This window comes from Enhydra lutris, unplaced genomic scaffold, assembly GCF_002288905.1.
Source record: "Enhydra lutris kenyoni isolate GAN:26980312 unplaced genomic scaffold, ASM228890v2 scaffoldscaffold28, whole genome shotgun sequence".
Classification (NCBI taxonomy): domain Eukaryota; kingdom Metazoa; phylum Chordata; class Mammalia; order Carnivora; family Mustelidae; genus Enhydra; species Enhydra lutris.
In genome coordinates this window covers 24,379,502-24,403,708 of record NW_019154112.1, presented here as the reverse complement: position 1 = coordinate 24,403,708, position 24,207 = coordinate 24,379,502, and the positions used below count along the sequence as shown (strand labels likewise).

The following is a 24,207-nucleotide window of genomic DNA, read 5'->3' as shown; positions in this document are numbered from 1 at the left end:
AGTAAAGCATTTCACAGAGGGAAAGGGCTGCCAACCCCTCAAGACACATGAGGGAAGCCGTCAAGAGGCAACGTGGCTCGGGCGGAGAGCCACGGAGCAGTGCCTCACCTAACCCTGGGCTCCCGCAAACTCACCAGAGGGCTTCAGGGGCCCTCAGATCCGCCCCCTCCCCACAATCTGGCTCCATTTCCTCTGCTGAAAAGCAAGGAACGCTGTGTGAACCCACACGGGCCAGAAGAGCTGCCTGCAAAGCTCTTCAAACCACACCATGAACTCGAAACGCCAACCAGTTGTGACGAGGTTGGGTTGGGCTCTCCTCCACTATGGGGCACTTGAGACAGCAGAGGTAAATCAAGGCAGAGCAAGGGACTGTGTAAAAGATAAAGGTCTGCCCGTGAAATAAGAAGGGCTATGTCAGGAGCCATGTTAGTAGTTTCACTGTTTTCTTTTCCTCCTTTCCCCACCCCCGCTCCTTCCTTTAACCATTAGGTACCAGTGGATACCAGATACAGGGCGCTGGATGAAAAGGTGAAGAGATAGCATCGGGCAGTTTCCCACTGAAGCCTGCTAAGAGCGCTCTCGCTGATTAGAAAGCACTTCTGTCGTTTGGGAACTCTAATCCGGTCTTATCAACCCTCTGGCTTCTTCGCTTACCAGGGTGGGAACAGGAGGCACATCAGCTCTGCGACGGAGTGATTTCTGGGGCCCCTGCCCATGATGAAGCAGATCAAAAGGGAGCTCATGCCTGCCAGAGTGAAGTTTTCACCATAGCAACACATGTACTCTACAAACAGTCAGGACTGAGGAGCTCTGTTGTGACTGGTCCGGACAGTGCCCCCGAGAAAGCAGCAATGGAGGGCTCAGAAAACAGAGCGAGCAAGAGAAAAGTGGCACCCACTTAGCGTGCAGGGCGGTCCCCTCGCGGTTCTGACTCCTGCGCACGGCTGACAGAGGCTGCCCAGGGACCCACAGCCCTTGTTCTAATGCACTGGATGTCACAGAGAAAACAGATGTTCTCCCAAGAGCAGCCGTCCCCCAGGCCACCTGGGGAAAAGAGGGACCCAGGGTAGAGCAAAAATCCCCTTTGGTGAGCAAGTGGCCAGCACTGGAAATCACGAGGGCAAGGTCTCATGGCAACACATGTCACTCCTAAAATGAAACGTGGCCCCGGTGGCCCACAAGTCAGTATGATGGTGGAAGGTGTGCTGGTAAGACCCAGTGATGAAGCCAAGGAGAGCAGCAATCAGCATGGTTGTTGTCACTGAGGCCATCGATCAAGAGCTCGTGGGCCGGGCACAGTGCCAGGCCTTTTTACAGGTCTCAGTCTTCATCCTGAAATAAGGGTCTAAAACTCACAAAATGATCAATGCCACCTTTCTGGATATCACATCTTGGCCAAGGGAAGACACAGGGATGGCTGATGGGCTATTAGGTTCCATAGGCGAGGCTTAACATGTGAGGCTTGACCAGGAGAAGAACTAGCTCCCAAATTCTGCTCCGTTGCTCAGATCACTGAGCGAAATCCAACCACAGAACAAGGGCACCCAAGAGAGTGAGTAACCCTTCTCGGTTTCCCTGGACTCATTTCTCTAGACCACCACTGAAGGTCGTCGACGTCAGAGCCTAGACAGGATACTGCATAAAGTCAAAAGCTATAAAAACTGGTGGAGAAACGTCTTCAAAAGTGCACTGGAAGGTACAGTCAAAGAAATAACCGATGTTCGCAGACACAGGCTGGTGCCATTTACCTGCGTCTCCTTCACAGAAGCACAATGGAAGCAGAACTGTTTCCTGAGGCTAACAGACGGGACGGGCACCTGGCTTCGGGTTACAACGCCGATCCATATGTCTGGGAGGATGTGAACCCGTGCCACGGAGCCCATGCACTAACAGGACTCCCATTGTATACGCAGCACACGTGTCATCCTGACAAGTCAATCACGGTGTCAGGAACAGGGAAGAAGGCAGCCCTATCACAGCTACCCCTGAAAGCAGCAAAACCAGCCACCACTGGAAAAGAGCTCTGGGGCCTGAACCCTTAAGTCATGGCAGACCAAACTGGGAACCGCATCTACAAATGACAGGCCTAGGACTGTAGAAATATTTCCTTGTCACAGAGCCGGCAGAGCCTGCAAACGAGCTTTAAAACTAACAAAAAAGTTTCTGTTTCAAAATGACATTTTAGAGGTAATGTATAACTGCTTCCTCTCTGTTCGATGCACGCCCCCTACCCCCCCCCACCTTTTTCTCATTCTCCATTCACTAATGAGAGAGTTTTCCTCTTCCCCTGCCTGTTTCAGTTTGAAACGTGGCACTGAACAGGCCACGGGAAAGCAAAGGGAAAGGGGAGGGGAAGGCTGCTCTGATCTGACGCACGCACACACCCCCGGGAGGGCCGCCCACACCCTGAAGGAGGGTCAGGCCGAACTGACCGCCACCAGGACCAAAGGACCAAACCACTGGGTAGAAAACTCCCACTTGCACCAACTCCCGAAAGCAGAGTTAAGAAAGAGAAAGCTGGAAGGGAAGGAGGGGGAAAATAAAGCTCCACATTCCTGACATTTTTTAGCCAAGTGCTGTGACTGCACAGAACAGCTCTATTCCAAACAGCCTTGCGGAATGGAAAGAAAACCTGGGTGCAGGGCGAAGAACCTGCCCCCCCCCACCCTGGAAATGAGAGAAGGAATTTTAGGACAGCCCGAAACTAAACCAGAAGGAGGAGGGAGGAGCACTTTCATGTGTGTTCCCCAAAGGAAGTGATCCCCAAGGAAGCGATCCCCAGGGAGGAAATCTGGAGTCATCATCTCCTAGGGTCCTAGGGCATGGGGAATGAAGGCCTCCCCTAAATGCTGGCAAGCGGAGGGTGAGTTGGGGAGGATCCACCAGCCAGGATGCCAGGGGCTGTGGCTGCCTGGGGTGGAGGCAGAGGGGTCCAACTCATTGGCAGAGGCTGGGCAGAGGACCCCAGAGGGAGGAAGGGCCAGGAGAGTCACTCCTTGTGGGAAGAATCATAACTGTGTTTTCCTGACTCAGCTTCTGAATGAAGGAACTCTAGCTCTGCCCAAATTAGAAACCCCAGAGCCTGACATCCTCTCCCTATCTCCCCTTCCCTTTCCACCCCCTTCCGTTCTCACTTCTAGGAAAAAGGTTGTTAAGTGCTGGACTGCCCCTCCCCCACCATACGCATCCCTACATATACCTCACCTCCAGGGGAGAACCCAGAAGACCCTAAGTAAGATCTAGTAAGTCCTGTGCTGTCCTCGCATACAAGCATACATGGACAATTCCACAACAGACCTCAGACGCACCTTCTAGAAAAGGTGCCCAGGGCTGTAAAAATTTGTAAATTTGTAAAGATTTGTAAAGTCTGCTGGTCTAAGATTCGGCAGACAGAGGGTGGTGGGAAGAGGGAGTCAGTTGGCAGTGCGTTTCTGCCAGGGCCCTTTCCATACTCCAGGCCAATCCCAAGACGGGGGATTGGGGGGGGGGGCTTTCCTGTTATGTCCTCCATCCTGGACCTTTCTCTTCTGGCAGGTAGGTAGGGCTCCTAGCACTTTTCAACTGCCACAAAGTTCCAGTTTCATGCATTGGACCTTCCACAAGACTGAAGGCAGGACAGGAAGGAGGTACCGAGCTCAAACCCTAAGCAGCTCTTTTAAGCAAAGATAAAACCCACAGAGCCACGAACCTTAGCAATTGCCTGCAATGCAGCAGAGGTGCAAGTATGCAAGAGACCCGCTGGCCGAAGGGCCTGCGGCTCTGAGGGCTACAGCTGTCACGTGTGTCTTTCCAACCACACCCTCCAAGACTGGTGACACGACGCTGGGAGGCCTCTTAAGAACAGATGACAGCAAACAGATACTGAGGGTATGGGCTGCACCAAACAAAATTCTTGTTTCATTAAGCTAGTACTATGGTCAACAGTACAGGGTCTCAGCAGCAAGTGACATGTTTTCACATTTGTAGCTTCTGTTTGGGCTCTTATTCTATTACTTACATGATCTCAGTTAAACCTTTCAATAACCTTGTGAGGAAGACAGGTTTTACTAACCTCTTTAGCCAAGAGGAAACTGAGGCTGCAGTCAACTCCTCAGTCCGACTAGTGACAGAGCAGAGACGGGGACCCAGGGACGACCCTGGCTTGACAGAGTCAGGATGAATATACCATGAGAGCTGTGGGGTGGGGGAAGGAAGGACGGAGGGACAGAAGTGGAGAAGCGCTAGCAAAATCTGGACGGCAGACCGCAATCCTGGTCCCAGGTTTGTTTCCTACAGACAGCGAAGCCCAGCCAAGGGTGCATTCACACATCCAACCCTGACTCGCCACCATGAAAGTGTCCCCAGCCTGAGGACAGCTTCAGGGCTAAGTAGAACCCCTGTCATCCTTAGAGGGAAGATAGGGAATGGAGAGAGAGAGGGCTCCTGAAGGAAAAATTAGCCACACTGGGAAGCCTCCAATTCCAAGGCTGTTTATAAATGGTTACAGCTTCCTAACCCATGCCCAAGAACACAGATAAGCAACACAACCCAGCAGGGAGGACCAGGCACGCCTCAAAGGGGACATCATCCATGAGAGTGAGGGGAGTGTCACTCACATAATCTCACTCTTGAGACAAGATATACCAGAGCAAGCCCAATACTCACTTTTCTCCAGTTCTTTCCACTTTGGATATCACATTTTTCTCCCGCTCCAGAGCAGAGAATCATTCCCTTGGATTCTGACCCCCAGGTGCCTTATTAAAACTCTGCTTGGTGAGGCCCACACCAGGGCACTGCTATCCCGGTGAGGACCCATCCTCTCCAGCCCCTGTCCCCCATAGCTCTGAGAGAATCACCTTTCTCCTAAAAACAGAGACTATCCCTGTCCCTCTCCTTGCCCCTGTAACAGGGGAGAAGTTCTGGGTCCACTATAGATGGATCTAAATGAACAGTCCACAGAGTAATAAAGGGTATATGAAACCTCGCCTTTTAGGCAAGGGCGAAAAAAGGGAGGAGGGGCAGGAGGATGGCAGAAGGGCACTGCTGGGATGGGGCCAGGACCACACGTGAACACCCTGAGCATATCCCATACGTGAGGATGCATTAGAGCTGGAAAACCAGGTGAGACGTGGAAAAGAGTTAAGGTCCCTCCCACTGGAAAAGCCAGAGGGAGCTAGCTGGCGGCCACCGCCTGAGAGGGGGAATTGTGCAATGACCGCGGGTCTGGGAGTCTCCGGGCTTGACTCCAGGACACCAGAAAGGAAACCCCACTAGTCGGGCCAGGGTGGCAGCGCTGCGGTTGATTCAAGGCCAGGCTTAGGATCCAGGGCTGCAGAGAACGCTGCAGGATAGGGTGGGTGCTCAAGGGGGCGGCAGAGCAGGACAAGGCTGGCAGGGCACAGAGCTGAGGGGTGGCGTCCGGGCTGACCAGGAGGCCAAGGGGGCGCAGAGTGCACAAAGCCGGGGTGCGGAGAGCGTACATGGCAGCCAGGCGCCCCGGCTCTGACGGGGACCCGCGGGACCTGCAGGGCTACGCCGGGCGACGCACAAGAGGGGGCACCCCCTCCCCAGTTTCGCTCACCTCGAACATAAGCCCGATGAGGACGCAGAGCACCAAGCAGAAGCCGATGTCCGCATGGTTGTGGATGACGAACTCCTGGCTGAAGAGCGGGTAACTTTTCGTCCTCCTGCGGAAAGCCATGGCAGCGGGCGCGCAGCGGCCGGCGGGGCCCGCACCCTGCGCTCTCGAGCCGCCGCGCAAACTTCTCCAGCCCCGGCCCGGTCCGCCCGCCGGCCCGCTGCCCCGCTCGCCCTCCCGCCCGCCGGCCTAGCGCCCAACAACTTCTGGGGCCCGCCCCCTTCCTCCGCCCGCCCCCGCCCCCGCCGCCCGGAACCGCCCCCGGCCGCAGCCCCCTCCCCACCCGCGGCCCGCACTCTGCGCGCCGGCCTCGCTGCGGCCCCGCCCCCCGCGCGCTTAACCCTCTGGCCGCTGGGACGCGCAGGGGGCGGGGCCGGCGCGCGGGGCGGTGAGTGCGGTCCGGGTTCCCTGGCCCGGGTCCCCTGGCCCCGGTCCCCTGGCCCGGCATCCGCCTCCCGGCCTGCCGCCGCCGCCACCGCCGAACCCCGCCGCTTTCTCGCTGCTGTGGCCTGGCCGCCTGCCGCGCCCAGGGAGCAGGCCGCGGGGGGCGCTGACGCCCGGCCTTGCCGGGACAGGAAGTGGGCCTGGGTTTCCCACTTCTCGGCGCTCGCTTCTTCCTCCGCGGGAAGGGAAGGGCCGGGGAGGCCGCGGCCGGGCCGAGCGGGGTGGGCCGGGTAGCCGGATGCTCCTTGCGGGGCGGAGAGCAGCGCAGGTTCGGTGGAGGGAGGAGGGCTGCCCGCGGGTCTTCCCGCTGGACGCAGCGCCAGGCACGGATGATCAATGAATCAAGTCAACCAAGTGTTTGTTGAGAGCTGGCAGTGACCTAGGCACGGTTCGGATTGCTGGGAATAATGCAACAAACAAAAAAAACCTGCCCCAGGGTGGCCTGTTTTCCAATGAGGGGAGTGGATGAAGGGGTGCAGGTCTGCTAACTGCTAACTAATGAGACATTTGTGCTACTATAAATTAGTTCTACACGTCTTACCCAAAGTCTGCCTCAAATATTAATTGCTCTGAAGAATAAACATGGAAGAAGAAAAAAAAGAAGGCACTGTCTCATGTAAAGTTTCTATTTAATATTAAGTTTTAAAAGTACTCCTGGAAAGGACAAAATGTATTTTTAATAAATTAATTTATATAGGCAAATATTGGATTCATTCCTACCAGTAATGAAGGAACCAACTAATCACTTTCTAGATGTGCAAAAATGCAAAATGAACAAAGAACTCTTTAATTCCTATTCTCTTTTTCATTAGGTCCACAGTTATTTCACTTCTAAGTAAATACGATTTCTTAAACATGGCACGTGTACGAAATGTGCTTGAGACAGGCCTTGACTTCCTAGATAAATTTGACATCTGAAGTTTCTTCACTTGTCAGTATTTAGCATACAACCTTTGGTCTTTAATTTGTATGACTTCAGGAAATGAGAAAGTAATGCCTATATTCGACTAAACATTTAACTTCAAGGCTGACCTTTCTTCAAGCTGGACCCAAGTCTCATGAGGAATAGAAAGATCAAGAACTGTAGAGCATCTTAATTTTTCATCTATGAAAAGGTGTTCATATTTTCAAACTGCAGCCACATCGATTAGGTTGAACCCTATGCAATCAGTTTCTCTATAGGTCAAAACTAGAATACCAGCATTTCAGAGGGTTCAACCTAATACTTTGCTCATGTTTCCCCATGATCATTTGTAGAGGATATCATGGTGGGAATTTCTTGTAAAAAGTGGGATACTGTCAACCTCTTTACACTGTGTTCAGGCTGAAAGTCCCAGGAGATAGTTAGGAATTATAACCTCCAGGTTTATAAATAAGAAATGTAAAGTGGGTAGCTTAGACATTGCTCATACTGATGACTGCCAGCCCTGAATCCTTTCAAATGCAATTGAACAACTAGACAAAGGGCTCTTAGATGCATGGTTTGGTATTCACTACCTCGCAACCCCAGGGAGGAAGCACTAGGTGCCTTCTTCAGCCATCCCAGCCATCTCTAAGTCCTAGTTTTGTTTTGTTTTGTTTTTAAGATTTTATTTACTTATTTGACACACACACACACAGAGATCACAAGTAGGCAGAGCAGCAGGCAGAGAGAGAGAGGGGCTCAATCCAGGACCCTGGGATCATGACCAGAGCCAAAGGCAGAGGCTTAACCCACTGAGCCACCCAGGCGCCCATCTAAGTCCTAGTTTCAAAACCATCTTCAACCCCAGACAGACCTCTTCCCAACTCCTCATCCAATCGATCATGGAGCCTATGAATCTCAGCACCTCAGAACAACCTCCCAACAATCCCCCAACCCAACATTCTTCACCTGGCCCACACTAATTACCCACAGATACCCTGCCTCCAGTATCCCCCCCTTTAATACACCATTCCATCAGAAATATCTGTTGAGCACCTACTAAGTGCCAAACACTGTGCTAGTTACCAGGGACGAAAGATAAGACAATCCATGTGTGGTGGTTTTAAAATATATTCTCAGATTCTTTGATACTCCCTTCAAGCAGTGGTAATTGATCCCTCCTCTCGAATGTGGCTGGACTTGGCAGATCACTTCTAACAAATAGAATATGGCATAAGTGATGGTGTGTGACTCCCAAGACTAGGTCATGAAAGATATTTTTGTTTCCCCCTTTCTGTATTAGATCACTTGTTCTGGGGGAAGCCGACTTCCACATTGTGAAGATACTCAAGCAGCTTTATGGAGAGGTCCATGTGGCCAAGAACCAAGGCCTCCTGCCAACAGCCAGCACTAATTTGCCAGGCTTGCCACCTTGGAAAGATCTTGTAGCCCTCATCAAGTCTTTACGACCGCAGTCCCAGCCGACTCCAGTCCCATCTGACCTCTTGACCGGATTTGGAACTGCTTTAATATAAGATCTACAGGAGTGAAAGGAATCAAAACTTTTTTTTTTTTAAGATTTTATTTATTTTTTTGACAGACAGAGATCGCAAGTAGGCAGAAGAGAGAGGAAAGGAAGCAGGCTCCCTGCTGAGCAGAGAACCCGATGCAGGACTCGATCCCAGGACTCTGGGATCATGACCTGAGCAGAAGGCAGAGGCTTTAACCCATTGAGCCACCCAGGTGCCCCGAAAGGAATCAAAACTTAAAGCTGGGATGACATAAATGATGGCGGCGTCATTAAAAAAAACTATGTGGGCGTGCCTGGGTGCCGCAGTCTGTTAAGCGCTGCCTTCTGCTCAGGTCATGATCCCGTGGTCCTGGGATTGAGCCCCACATCGGGCTCCCTGCCTGCTTCTCCCTCTTCCTCTTCCTCTCCCCGCTGCTTGTGGGCCCACGCTCGCTCTCTCTCTCTCTCTCTCTCTCTCTGTGTCAAATAAATAAATATAATATTTTTAAAAATAAAAAATAATTTAAAAATTTTTGTGGAACAACAGAGAAAGAGCAGGCATAAGAGGAGAAGATGGCCTCACCTTTGAATAAGCTGGGCTTGAGGAGTCACGAGACATCCAAATCGCCACTTTGACAGCTCAGGTAAAAATGGTTGTTGGACTGGAGTTAGGGAAGGAAACCCAGAGTTAAAGGTGTTTGTGGTTCTTCTGCAATGGGACTGTTGAAGCCGAGAGGCTGGAAGTAAGTGATCCCTGGAGAGTGTGCTGAGTGAGAAAAAGCCTGAGGGCAGCGGCATCCTAAGTAGGGAACCCCAAGCCGAGAAGGGAGGAGAAGAAAAGGGAAAGTGTGGGGTGCTGGAAGCCAGGACACAGGCATTTCACAAGGCTAGGGTAAATCAGGCAGGATGCAAATAAAATGAAGCCCCTAGATGCAGTCATTACGGAATTTGAGAGCATCTTTTTTTTTTTTTTTTTAGAGCCATTTTTAAATGGACATTGGAGTGGGCTTCACCGTGGGTAGAAGATGAGAAAAGGAGGTGAGAGAGTAGTCTATTCTTTTGAGAAGTTTGGTGAGGAAAAGGGAAATTGATAGTGTCTTGGGGGATAGAGAGGATATAAGGCAGGATCTTTAAATTACATTTTTTTTTTGAGATTGAAGCATGTTTGGAGAAGAAACAAGAGAGAAAAGGCAGAACTGAAAATACTCAAAATAATACTAGAGATCATTGAAAAAATCAAGGAGAACAGCTCCAACCATAAGCGGAAGGAAAACTCCTCAGGCTGGGGCAAGGACCTAAGAATGGGTGAATATATAGTTACATCTGGAGGTGGAGGAAATAATTACCTGTCATGTTTCTATTGCACTTTACAGTAGCCCTGTGAGGAAGGCAAGACGGTTATTACCAACCCCTGTTGTCGCTCTTCTGAGACACATGAATGACCAAGGGCCACATAATTAGTGGGTAGCTGAACCAGGACTCAGACCAGCAGGTCAGCACAGGGTTCCCTTTACTAGACCACCCCGCAGCATTTCAGGCTTCCTAAAGCATGGCACTGATCAGGGCCATATGGTCTGTCTCTCCACCTGTCCCCTCACGGCTGCTGATAATTCTGCCACACCAACTCTTAACTAAATTGGAGTAGCCCCTCTCTCCAGAACAGAGCATGTAGCTTCCAATCTTCATGTCTTTGTTCCCCTCACAAGGCCTTTGTTCCATGTCCCTTTGCCAAAATGGTAACCAGCCCTCAAGATAAAAACAGTGCTGGGGCGCCTGGGTGGCTCAGTGGGTTAAACCTCCACCTTCGTCTCAGGTCATGATCTCAGGACCCTGGGATCAAGCCCCCCATTGGGCTCTCTGCTCAGCGGGGAGCCTGCTTCCCCCCCCCCCCCTTCCCCCCCCCCCCCCCCTCCTTGTGATCTCTCTCTCTGTCAAATAAATAAATAAAATCTTCAAAAAAAAAAAAAAAAGATAAAGACCGTGCTTCCCTCTTGAAGCTATCTTCAGGGCACTGGGCTGGAGACGTGGGCACCATACTATGTATATACCTCTCAGGTAGCAGCACGTTCTCCTGCAGTGTATTTGTCTATGAGTTTTATCACCCCCCACCCTGCCTTTGAATAGTGTCACCCTTCAGGGCAGGAATCTAGCCATTTGCTCTCTTTTCCAGTAGCACCAAGCACAAGAATCCCATATGGCATATTCTCATCAAGTGTGTGTTGAATGAATGATTGAATAAGAGGTGCTGTTGCCTAGGCTGGTATAAAGGTAACCGTTATCCCCAACAAATGGAAAATGTATTTTCTCACATAACAAGAAGTCCTGAGTTAGTTCATTCCCAGAAGTAAATGATTCATTGAAAACTAGGATCTCACTATCTTCCCACTTTGCCACTCTGTGTTTGCTTTTGTCTCAAACTTGTCCCTCATGGTTACAAAGTGGCTGCAACAGCTCTAGGTATTCTGTATGCATTCCTTCATACAACAAGACCCAAAATTCAGACAAGGGGGGAGAAGGGCCTTTTGAAGAGTGAAGAAAACTTTCCCAGAAACCAGATTTCTCCTAATGCTTCACTGGCCAGTAATGCACCCCCATGCCCATTCCTAAACCAGCCATTGGCAAGGTAAATGGAATTGACATAATTGGATTAACCTCCCCAGGGAGACATCCTCAGAGAGCTTGCAGAGATTTCACACCTCCTTTGAAGATCCTGGCTACCCCTTACTTGAATAAAACAAAAATTCTGATTGCAAGAGAAAAGGGGAGAATGGGTGAGGAGCAGGCATCTAGGAGGATCTGCACAGTGATTTTTTTAGGGTTTCTTTCTTTTTTTTTTTTTTTAAGATTTTATTTATTTATTTGAAAGAGAGGCAGTGAGAGAGAGCATGAGCGAGGAGAAGGTCAGAGGGAGAAGCAGACTCCCCGTGGAGCCAGGAGCCCGATGCGGGACTCGATCCCGGGACTCTGAGATCATGACCTGAGCCGAAAGCAGTCGTCCAACCAGCTGAGCCACCCAGGCATCCCCAGGGTTTCTTATTCTATATATTTTCACATCTTTGCCTCACAGGACACACTGCATTCTTGCCCCAAACCATCCTTGCTTTCTGATTTCTTATGGAAGGAACATGAACCTTGCCAATGTCCTACCCCTAACAGTTACTGTTGGAGGGTCTGGCTGAAGGATCTCCAGCCTGACACAGTGGATGGTTTGTGCTCTGGTGGCTCAGCATATGATATCAGATTCCATACCATCTTTTCGCCAAAGAATGAGGCTTCACGGCCACCAGATCGTCTTGCCCCAATACCACAGCAGTTTAGTGGAATCCATGGTATACAAAGGGCAGAGCTGTAAAAGCAGTCATCCCCGGCAGCAAGCACTAAGGAGTTGCTTTATAAAGAATTTTAAAACAGGGGCCCCTGGGTGGCTCTGTTGTTAAGCATCTGCCTTCAGCTCAGGTTATGATTCCAGTGTCCTGGGATTGAGCCCCCGCATGGAGCCCCGCATCAGGCTCTCTGCTCTGCAGGAATCCTGCTTCTCCCTCTCCCGTGCTCCCCCTGCTTGTGTTCCCTCTCTCGCTGGGCCCCTCTCTGTCAAATAAATAAATAAAATCTTTAAAAAAAAAAAGAATTTTAAAACAATGATAAACCTCTAAATGCAATGTGGTATCCTGGATTAAAAACCCTGAAACAGAAAAAGGACATTAGTGAAAACTGCTAAAATCCGGATAGAGTGTAGATTTTTTTTTTAAGATTTTATTTATTTATTTGACAGAGAAAGATCACAAGTGGGCAGAGAGGCAGGCAGAGAGAAGGGGGGAAGCAAGCTCCCTGCTGAGCAGACAGCCCTATGCAGGGCTTGATCCCAGGACCCTGAGATCATGACCTAAGCCGAAGGCAGAGGCTTAACCTGCTGAGCCACCCAGGCACACCATGTAGGTTGGTTAATAGCATTGTACCAGTTTTAATTTCCATGTTTCAATAACTGTATCACTCTTCTATAAGCTAGGTGAAAGATTTATGAATTCTATCTCATTTTTTGCAATTCTCTTATAAATCTAAAATTATTTCAAAATTTAAAAAAATTTGTAAATGACAAAAGTGCCTAAAAATTGGGTAGGCTTTTTTGTATTATCACTATAGCAATTCTAAACAATGTTATCGGTAAAAACACGGGACCTCACCCAAGTCTTTCAGTTCTAGGTTCTAAGCAATTGTTGTAGCTGTTGTTGAGTCTTAATAATAAAAATGTAATTTCCAACTTAGCACGTTTTTATTATTTATCTTTTAATAAATGTTGCTTTCTACATGCGGGTTAATCCTAGTAACTCTCATATATACAATCCTAGTAACTCTCATATATACAGTCGACCCCTAATATACGGGGTCTCAGATGTACACGCTTGTTTTGAGTAAGTTCATATCCAGCTGGAATCATTTGAGCTTGTTTCCAGCCCAGTCATGTCCCCAGCCCAAGAGTACTTCGGAAGCTTGCATTTGAACCACAAATTGGAAACAAATCTAGCACAGTGATTTTAGAGCCGAAGAAAGAGTACGTGTGGCTTCAATTCTGTCATTCTGTGTGACCATGTGCAGCTTTTATATGTGCTTAAAATTTAAAACAGTGAAACAATGCAACCTGCCATTATTATTATTTGTTTCATGTCACAGGTCGTGATTATATGTGAATTTTGTATTCATGTTGAGGAGCAGAGAGCTAAAAATGATCAGCTCCAGGCATTCAATATGCTAAATATAAGAGTGAGTGGAATTAAGATCCCAGGTACTAGAAACTACTGTAAAAATTATATTTCCACTCCCTTCCTTTTAGAGATCAAGGAAGTTCGAAGGCCCAAAAAGTTGCCAAGGTTAATAAGGATTTGGTGAGTTGGGGCAAAGACAAGAGCCTCTCCCCTCCTAGCCCAGTGCCCCTAGCACTGTCTCTGCAGCCCATGCCTGTTCTTCTTTAGCAGACAGGCAGTAACTTACAAAAACCGAGTCACTTATCCGGTGTCAGCTAGTGACTCAGTGGCAGAGCAAGTCGTGGGAACCAGGACTCCTGACCGTGCAGGGCTCTAACCACTGTCCCCTATTTCCTCTTTCCAGCTCTCATTCAGCTAGAGACAGATTAATTCCAGACGACTAAAGAATGTGCCACCTGACATATGGGAAGAAGGGAGCATTTTTTAAAAGAGTCACAACTCAAGTTGACATTAGAAAAATGTAAATTTCAGTCAAAATTCCCACAGCAGAAAAAAACACTGGAATACAACATTTGGGAAACATGAGAATAATTTCAGACCTTGATTTGCACTGACTTCTCCAACTTAGGGGGCTATGGTTCAATTGAAACTATACTGGGAACTTAAGCTGCCCACAAAAATGCTCATCCTTAGTTTTTTCATGTTTAGGGAGAAAGCAGTAATTGTTAGAGTGACTTTTGTGATGCAGGGGGCCATCACACTGAAGACGAGCCCAATAGCAAGAAATCCCTGGAAAGATGGGCATGAACCACTGTCTTCCCTGAGCCACTCTCTCCTACACTTTCCTAGACTAGACTTTCTAGACTAGACTAGACTCTCTAGACTCCTAGAAATATAGACACTATCTTGATTAAATCTAGCCAATTCCCAATAAACCTTCGCAAACAACCCTTGAAATTCACCCCATCTCTGTTTTTCAGATCACAGCGCAGGGTTCAGAAACCATTCACTTGTGAATTGTTAAGCATGGACACTACATACAACTATTGGGGTCTGTCTTCGCCTAGCTCCTTACCACAGTAATTGTTTAGGTGATCCTTGATTCCCACTGAGCTAGTAATTGACCTCCTGCATGCTTGAAAGAATGATGGATGGATGGATGGATGATGGATGGAAGGAAGGATGGATTGATGGGTGGACAGATGGATGAATGGAAAGGTGGATGGGTGGATGGTTGAATGTATGTAGCATTTTGTTCCCCATATGAGTGGATGGATAGATAGATTTATAGGTAGGTAGATAGATGGGCAAATAGAATGGAAGAGTGGATGAGTGCATGGAACGGAAGAATGGATGGGTGGGTGGATTAATGGATCTATATACAGGAATCCATACCATTCCATTTTTACATTGGTGCCCAAGTTAATTACATAGTAAAGGGGATTCTACTTCCACATAGGAGATATGTTCAAGACCAAAGCTATATTGAGATTGGGTAGAACTTAGGCTTGGGGTAGACTTTAAGGCCCTAAGAGGCAAGAATTATAGCTTTCCATCTATATGCCTTAAGAACCAGCTCATTTCCGGCTACATAGTCGGTCCTACGTGAATATTTGTTGCCAAGAATGAATGAATGAATGAGTTGAAAAACAGTAATCAAGGAAGGCTCCCTCCACCCTGAAATTCACTCCACATTCTGATTCTTTGTGCTTATATTCCAACATTAAAATTTCATTCCTTTGTAAATCAATTATGTATCCAGAAAGTATCCAATTACAATGTGGAATATTCCTAGATATTAAATACATTCAGCACTTTCCATTTGTTGTCTACTTGGCAGGAAATAGCTAGTCACATTGCTATCTCTCCTGATTCCATGCTGATGAGGGTGGGCACCGGGCCGGTCCAGAGGTTTCTCTGACTAGGCTCAAGGATTCTTGCTGACTGGTGGGAATGGGCCCTTTACGGGAGGAACTGCCAGCACTGTGACAAGCAACACAAAGGCTCTCCTCTCTCAACCGACCCCTAGCAGCGAGCCCCTGGCCTTCTCAGCACCCCACCTCTTGGTAGGATGGGAATTCCTTACTTTGTCCCCTGGGTTTCTTCAAGGTGGGCAGGGCATGCCAAGCAAGGAAAGAAATGAGAGACCAGGAAAGGGGAAAGCAAGAGAGGAAACATGAGAAGAAAGGAGAAGCGGGACGGTAAAGAGAGGAGAGGAGAGAAGCGCCCAGTGAGGCTGGTGATGGGCAGGGGCAGGAGAGAGAGGAATGATCTTTGCAGCACAATGTCTCCTGTAATAACATCATCATTGTCTTGCCGGAACAGGTGTGCAAGGACTCCATCTCCTCATTATACAACACGAAAATGGAACACTTTTGTTTCTATCAGCCTCTTCGGAATCTTGGCAGATGCTGTCAGAACGTGTGCACTGCTTCTGAGACGTGATTTTTTCAATAGCACATACTGTACTTTTTTGATTGGGGTTGGAAAAGACTGGAAAAGGGAGTTGATTGTGCTTTTTTTTTTTTCTTTTTTGATTTTGAAATTACTCTCTCCAAGGAGGCTTTTCCTTAGACCACACAGAGCTCCTCTGCCTAGCCAGGACAGCACGACCAGGGGCCTGGGGCTGGCCAGCATGCTTAGGGCTACCCCAAAGCCCTGTGGCAAGGGCCTATTCCTTTGAAATAGCCCCCTCTGTACAAGGTTTGGGGCTCCCCCTTCGTGGCTCTCACCTCCCCTTAGTCCAGCATTATTCATAGCTTCCACTCTTCTCCACTGCACTTCTGCCTCGACCTCCGTGTCCCTGTCTTGCATGAAGACAGCTGAAGTAGGTGGTTCAAGCAAAGAGCATTTTGTTCCCAGCTGAAGGAGGCTCAGGGAGACTGGCAGTGCCAGAGACAAGAGTGGGCCCCATTCGTCACTGAACTAAAGACTCGCAGTGTGCAAGTTCCCCACGACAAACACCACCTTTCCCTGGGAAGGCAGCCAAGGCCTGGAGCCCTGTGTAGGAAATCCCCAGTGAGAGGCCCTTCCTGAGCGCCACAGAAAATGGTTCTTTTCATAGACTGAGTCCCCTTCCTTTCTAGTGTACAGGCCCACACCACATCCCCCTTCCTGGCCTTCTCCACTCCATTCACATGCCAAGTGCCCCCGCCCTGGCGCCTCAAGGCTCCTGTGCCCATTCCCTTTCCCCTCCACACTCAATGGGCTTCCCCAGCCCTTAAAAAGCCTCCTCCTTCCCCCAGTCAGGCTGCTGACTCTCCCTCCATCCAGCAAGCACTCCGTGCCCCCACGTGAAACTGTTGCAGGCCATGTCCTCACATCTCCAGCGGCTCCTCTGGGTTGAACAGAAATGATTTGTTGACTTTACCAGATTAGCAAGGGGAGCAAATTCCACAGATGCCTCTGTCCCTAAGTCTCGAAGTTCAGACCTCCAGCTTGATAGCAGGAGGGAGGTGTTGCGGGCAGCCGGAGAGTGCAGGAAAGAATGACACTTAACAGTCCCTCTTCCCGAGGCAATTACTAGGGTGCAGGCAATGGTCTACGGCTCTCACCGTTTCTTAATGCAGTCTTCTAGACAATCCTCTCTCGTAGGCAGGTACTATTCCTAGCCCTGGTTTATAGAGGAGGAACAAGATGGGATGTGAGGCTAGAGAGAGGCAGACCCTGATGTGCCTGGGGGGTGGCCACTCCCGCATCCCTCAGATTACCTCTCCCAGCATGCACTGGGGGTAGCAGGGGACTTGGATTCCAGCCTCCTCCCGCCACTGCTTAGCTGGGTCACTTCAGGCCAGCCACGTTCGTTTTCCAAAGGTCCTTCTCCTGATGGGAAAAATTATGGAAAGGAGATGATTTCCTGGGGCATTTCTGTACAGTGACACTGATTATTTTCCTCATTATAAAGGCACTCAGAGAGATCCCCAAATTTCTTGGACTCAAGGCCAGCCCCAGGGAAAAAGATGAAGCACCTGTTCTTTGAGTGTATCTTCGTCTGGAAGAGGGCAGACATACTGTCCAGTGCTAGGCAGCCGTTCCAGTCCACCTCTCTCGGGTAGGAGGGTGTGAGCCCTCACGCTTTGATAGGAGATGGAGTCATAAATACTGTTGCAGATACCAGGGGCCATATGACCCCGCTGTCCAGTGCCCCTACCGGGATCCCCTCAGCGACTGCCCTTTGCCTGCGGGAGGAAGTTGGCACTCTAGCTTGGCTTCAAGGAGCTCCACGAGCACACTCTCACCTTCCCACCTTGACCTCTAGTCTTCCTCTGGAGACTCAGGCAGACCTCCCCTGCCAATTTTGACTGAGCAGACAGCATGTCCCGAGCTCACCTCTATGACTGGTAAAAGATTTGCAGCACCCTTTTCGGTCAATTGGAAGATGAACCTTTTTATCTCATTTTAATATCTTATTCACTTAACATGGATCCTAAAACCGATGGCACAGCATTATTCGGCAGTACTTTTTCTCTCACAGTGGTTCACAAAATCATGGTGTATCTTACAACTGAAGGCCTCTTAAATGTGATGAAGTAAGTAGCATTTTCCAGATTGGAGCTCTAGAAGCTCAGCCAGAGGGTGGCGACCTGGATGCCAGTTCTCTGAGGCTTTTCCCTCCCAATCGGGATGGGGTCCAGTATAATGGAGGTGATCTCCCCAGCATTCACAGGTCCCTCTAGTCATAGCCATGGGCGATACGTAAAATGTTTAATGACCAGACCAATCTGACAGAAAGACAGCTGAAAACATCTGGCATGTCTGTCCTGGCACTTACTGGTTGTTGTATTCCTTGCTGTTGGCTCCAAACCTGCTGCCAACTTCCCTCCTTCCTAATTTTACAGACACTTGCCAGCACTCTTGGGAACTTCGTGGATCACCCAACCCCAGGGGACAATCCCTAAATGGACAAAGTCAGGACTGGTTATCCCAGTCTCCTTTGCTGTCATTGTTTTTAGGAGTGTGCATATGCATTCATTTACTATTACTGCCGCATATGACTAGAATTCTAGCTTAGAACCACACAAAGTTATTATCTTGTGTTCACATAGGTCAGAAGTTGGGTCCAGGTCTCACTGAGCTAAAAATTGGTGTCTGCAGGGCTGAGTTCCTTCCTGGAGTCTCTAGGGGAGAACTGGTTTCCTTGCTCTTTTGGGGATTGGCGGAATTTGGTTCCCTACTATATGACTGAGGTCCCTGGCTGTCGGTTAGGGACCTCTATTAGGGTCAAGACACCTCTTTCAAGTTCTTACACATAGCCCCCTCCACCTCGGGACCAGCGACAAATCATCCTCACACAGCCATCTCTGTCCCCCAGCTGCGCTTGTGGGATTAGACTGGTCACCCCAGATAGTCCAGGAGAGCCTCCTTATCTCAAGGTTCTACCCTAATCGCATTTGCAATGTCCCTGTGGCCATGCACGGTCATATATTCACAGGCTCCCGGAGACAAGAACGTGAGCATCTTCGGAGGTCATGGTTCTGTCTTCCACAGCCTGTGACCCATTCTGGCTGAGGAGCTATAAAGAGGTACCTGCTGGGTGGGGGGGGGGATATTGCTCCCTGATAAATAGATGGGCTTTGAGGAGTCCTGCCCTGCTCCTACCTACCAGCATTGGGCATCAACACCAAGAACAAAAACTAACACGTTGAGAAAAGCAGTGGGAATATCAGAGTGAAAAGAAAAGCTTGCTTTTTGGTGACCGTGTGGAGCTACTGAAACAGCCTAATCTCCTGCCTAGCTCCTGTTTCCCTCTCTTTAGGGGCTGGGCAAGGCTCCTACACTACTGGTGATGGTCGGGGATTAGTTGTGGCTGAATAGATCTCCCAAGTCCATAACGCCACCTGCTTGTCTGTACCTCCTGGTTGAGATGATCATCGGGAGGCTGCCTGAACTTGGGCTGCCCTCTAAACTTGATGGCCTGGATTGGGGCTGCCCTCATGGTGGGTCTGTCTCTCAGCTCTGTACCATCCAGGCTAGCTCTTCCCTCCCTGTTAATCTGCCTGTCCAGGGTCACACCATACCTACATTCTGCCCATCTTGGTGTTTCTGGTGTAGCTTAATAGCCAGATACACTAGGCTGCTGGCCAGTCCCTGAGAAGCCCTTTCACTTTTATGCTTTTGTGTCATTCTTCCTGCTGCTCCATCAGTCAGAAATGCCCTTTCCATATCCTTTTATCTTTATCATTACATCCTTGCAACAGTCTTAGGAGGGGGTGTTATCACTCCCATCTGGCAAATGATTCAAAACATCCAGCAACTTATTTAAGGTGACCTGGCCAGTAAGTGGCAGACCTGGGGTGCCCCTGTAGGTCTCACCAACTTGAAAGCCCACGTCCTTTTGCTCATTCCTCCATTGGGCATTTTAGAGGAGACATTGCCCAACTGAAGTCTGGAAGGATTTGTCTCCCTTACCACATTCTAAGCATCTTGAGCGCAGGGGGTGAGTCATTCTTCAGTGGACCCCAGCATCAGTGATGCGCTAGTCAAGATTAACAACTGGCTCTGGGAGAGGGTCGGTGGGTAGGGGGGATAGGGGTGGGGAAGCTCTCATTTGTACTGTTTCCCATGGGGTAAATTTTTTTTAAGATTTTATTTATTTGAAAGAGAGAGAGATAGCAACAGAGATAGCAAGGGGTAGAGAGAGGGAGAGAGAGAAGTGCCAAGCAGCAACAAGGAGCCTGACACAGGACTCCATCCCAGGACCCTGAGATCATGATCTGATGCTCAACTTGCTGAGCCACCCAGGTGCCCCTCCCATGGAGTAAATCTCTCATCATGGCTGATTTGAAGGTCCCGACGTGACATTACTGAACAAGGAGTTAGGAGGACTGTGTGGAAACACACCATCATATGGTATTTCCACCATACAAATACAGTGGATGTGAACAACCTCAAGAGGACAGAAAATAGTAAAAAGTGGTAAAATAATTAGGTAGTAAATGACTTTTGATTAGTTATTACCTTTGTTTTAAATCTAATTTATTCTGTTTTAATTTTATGTAACTTAATTTTTAATAATTACTGTGTTTCATGATCAGCTTGCAAATTTCCTGAAGACTTAATAAATTGGTTTGCATACCATTTGAACTGGTTCTGGCCCACTACTGTTAGGGTCTAGTACAAGGATTTGCCTTTTCTTTTCTTTTTCTTTCTTTTTTTTTTTTTTTTCATTTATTCATTTAAGAGAGAGAGAATGGGGAGGGAGACAGAGGGAGAGGGAGAGAGAGTGAGAGAGGGCATCTTCAGCAGACTCCCTGCCAAGCACAGAGTCTCACACAGGGCTCAATCTCACACGACCCCTGAGACCATGACCTGAGTCGAAATTGAGAGTCAGACACGCAACAGACTGAGCCAGCCAGGTGCCCCCGATTTGCTTTGAAAAGGTACTGGAATGGTGGTGAGGATGCTAATAAAAAGAACATGAGTATCCATGAACGAGTTTTGAAGAGAGTCTGATAACTCAGCCTTCAATATTCTTTCCTGTGTTCTTTCCAATATTCTTGGTTCCATTGCTCAGACTTCGCCGAAAGCCAAACAAATAAAAACTAACTGACGGGAGAGACCAAAGAAAATTCCAGGCTCCCCATAAGGGCTGCGAATGCTGGACTCTGCCCAGTGTCAGGGTGGGGCCCTGTGACTGCGTCCTGTTCCAAAGGGTCCGTGTGGGCGGGGCTTGAGCAAGCCTCTGGAGCTCTGTCTCCTCCCTTCACCTCCCGACCACGCCCACAACAAGAGACCTATGGAGAAAAGGCACCAAGTCGATTTAGCACTCAATTACATTCAAGAAAGGACGGCCTCCCAGGAAGTAGGGAGCCTCGAAAGAAAGAAAAACTACATTGCAGCCTCCCAAGAAGTCCTGCCCCTCACTGTCTTGAGCTTTTGTTATGGGTGCAGTGCTGATGTCACTGGAAACTGAAGGGAGCGGGACAGCCGGTGAATCAGCTGTGCGGCAGTACACTCAGCCTCCTGCCTCAGGGACTGTACCATACCATATATGGACTCAGGCTCAAGAAGGCGGTCCCACTGATTTGCATTGGAGCTCCCTTAAAACTGCATTTTGGGATTAGGTCATCGTTACCCGGAAAAGGGAGACCCCAGAAGGGTTGGTCAGCATGAAGAAATCTGCCCGATTGTGGTCTGGCCAGGGAAAGCTGAGAAGAGGGGGCAGCCCCATCCAGCCACACAGCTCTGGGGAATGAGGGCCAGAGCCTGAGAAAGCGGAGGTTGCAAGGGGAGGGATTGGGCAGAGGACCAACGCACTCCTGCAGGCTCCCTTCTGCTCTGGCTGGCCTGGGGCTGCGGGAGCTTTATCCTGAAGGCTGATTCCGACAAGGGGAAGAGCTCCGGAATTTCAGTTGTGACAGACAGCTCCCCAGCCTGTGGGGCTGCTGGATGGACAGGAGACCCACTGGTCCAGTGAGGGACAGAACAAGCTCCAAGGTACTCTGAAGTCGAGATGGGTTCACCCAGGTGGAACACAGCTTGTTAACCTCCAGCCCCCATTCCGTTCGTCTAGACTGGGGCAGCCCAGTGCGATGCAACCAGGCTGTGGGAATCCAGGGAAACAGGAGAGGAAAAGGAGATTGGGGAGTGATCTGGTTAAATGGCTTTTAATAGATGGCCAATAAATTGGATCCAGTTGGTAAAGATTAAACAACTTTTGTTGTTGTTGTTCCCATAATCTGTTTGCTTTAACTTGTTTTTAAGGACCAGCTTGAATTATTTCATGAGGCTTCTCTCTCCGCATACCCCCTGATTTTGTTCAAAAGACCAGAACCGTGGAATAATCTATCACTGTGAGAAGGAACTACTCCATATGCAAAACACAGACAAATCTCACAAACATAATGTGGAGTGAAAGAAGGCAGACACAAAGGAGTACTGTGAAATCCCATTTATGTCAAGCTCGGAAACAGGCAACACCAATCTGTGATGTTAGGAGTCAGGATAGTGGTTCCTTTGTTGGCGTTAGCAACTGGGAGAGGCAGGAAGGCCTCAGTGGTGCTAGAGATGTACTAATTCTTTGTCTGGCGCCACTTACATGGATGTGGACACACTGAGCTGTCCACCGATGGACATGTTTCTGTATGAATGTTCTATTTCAATCAAGTTTCCTTAAAAAAGGACCAGAATGTAATCTTTGAAAGAAGTGTGACAGGAAGAATAATTCCTGCGTGCCAACCACAAAGAAGACTCTGAGAGTTGGTGTGACAGAATGGTACCCCCCCCCCTCCTTGGGGCAGAAGAGTCAGAAGTCAGAAGACTCAATTTCCAGTCGTACTCTGTTGTCTGCTGCTGGAAGAGTCTAGGAAGCTTAGCTCCCCTGCACCTCACTTTCTCTGCTGCGGAACAAATGGGTTGGAATCCATTGTATGACCTCGGAGAGAAGATTCCTCCTTCTTACCTGTTCCAGTGGAGATGGAATAGAATTTCATGTTCATCTTGCCTCCCAAGTGATCTTCTTATAGAGGAATGATCTTCAAGCTTGGTGAGCTCACAGATCGATTTTTACACTGTCAAACGTGCACACACACATTGGCACACACACAGACACACACACGTGCACATCTAGGGGTATGTGGCCCCTCTCACTATTGTTTTACCCATTGTCAGCCTCGAGTTTCCCACGCGTCTCCTTCACCTCCACCTTCCTTGATCTGGATTGGTTTCCTAGGGCCACCATATCATGTACCCACCGATGGGATGGCTTAGGACAACAGAAAATTTTTACCTCACAGTGATGGAGGCTAGAAGTCCAAAATCAAAGTGTTGGCAGAGCGGTGACCTCTGTCTCTCAGTCTCCGAAGGCACTGAAGGAATTTTCTGTGTCTCTCTCCAAGCTTCCAATGGCCTCCAGCATTCCTTGGCTTGGAGATGATTACTATAGTCCTCCATGTTCATGCAGCATTCTGCTGTGACTTCTGCCACAGATTTTCCCTCTGTGCTTGTCCGTGTCCACATGACACCAGTTCAATGGGGTTAGGACTCACTTGAAGGACCTCATTTTAACTCCATGACCCTATTTCCAAATAAGGTCACTTTTTGAGGTACTAGGGGCTAAGACTTCAACATACATTTGGTGGTGGTGGGGACACTATTCAATTCAAAACAGGCAGTGATTAAAAGGCTTCAGAAAAACCTAAAGTAGCCCCTCAACGTCATGTCCTGCCAGGAAAGGTTAAGGATCCCAGTTGAAGACCAAACACCAAGAGACTTGGATAAATACTGATACCATCACGTTTGTATCATGCTTCCCACTCCCAAAGCACTTTCATACTTATTAAACCACTGGATTTTTCACAGTAAGAAAGGCAGAGATGCAGGCTTTGGGGTCAGACTGCTTAGGCTGGAGGCTCAGCTCCATGTGTTTTAGCTGCTCGACCCTGGGCATAGTGCCTCTGTACCTCAGTTTTCTTTCTGTCCAAAAGGGATGTGGTGAGAATCAAGTGAATTAGCAAAAGCAAGTTAGCATTGATCACTGTTAGCTACAAAAACAAAGAGCCAGATAGTGTCCTCTGCATCTTGCAGTTGAAGAACGTGGGGCATGCAAGGCTAATTCCAAGCAGATCCAGAACTGAAACTCTCAGGCTTCCTGGGACATAGCACTGACGCGTGAGGTTATCTGGCATGACTTGCTGTCCATTCTTAGATAAAAATAACAACAACGACAGCTACCTCCTACTGAGTACTTACTAAGCGCCAGGCACTGTGCTAAGAGCTTTACATTCAGCGTCTCGTTGGATCCTCATAATGACCTAGGCGGCTGGTATTGTCCCCATTTTAGAAAGGTGCAAATTGAGGCCTAAAATTTCAGAAAGTCAAGTCAGGTCGCCCAGCTAGTGATGATGAGTCGGGATCTGGACGCCAGTCTCTGCAATGCCAGGGCCTGAGTTTTCGCTCACTTGTGCTCCATAACCTCTGGAAGGAAAATCAGCATGGTTGCTGGCTTTATACATGAGCAGAGGTTGCCAGGATGGACAGGGGGATGTGGGTAAGTTCCCCAAGGGTCAAGAAGCCACTCGTTGTTTTTTTTTTT

General features: G+C 48.9%; 1 protein-coding gene across 1 annotated transcript in view; it reads right to left on the bottom strand.

Annotated features, from left to right (window-relative positions):
• Positions 1–5,728, bottom strand: part of LOC111152347 (translocation associated membrane protein 2) — an 83,524-nt gene extending 77,796 nt beyond the window's left edge. The window contains exon 1 of the mRNA XM_022510854.1: positions 5,561–5,728. Within this exon, the coding sequence (XP_022366562.1) occupies positions 5,561–5,680 (120 nt within the window). The 5' untranslated portion in view covers positions 5,681–5,728. The remainder of the gene's footprint in view (positions 1–5,560) is intronic.
• Between the last annotated feature and the right edge of the window lie 18,479 nt (positions 5,729–24,207).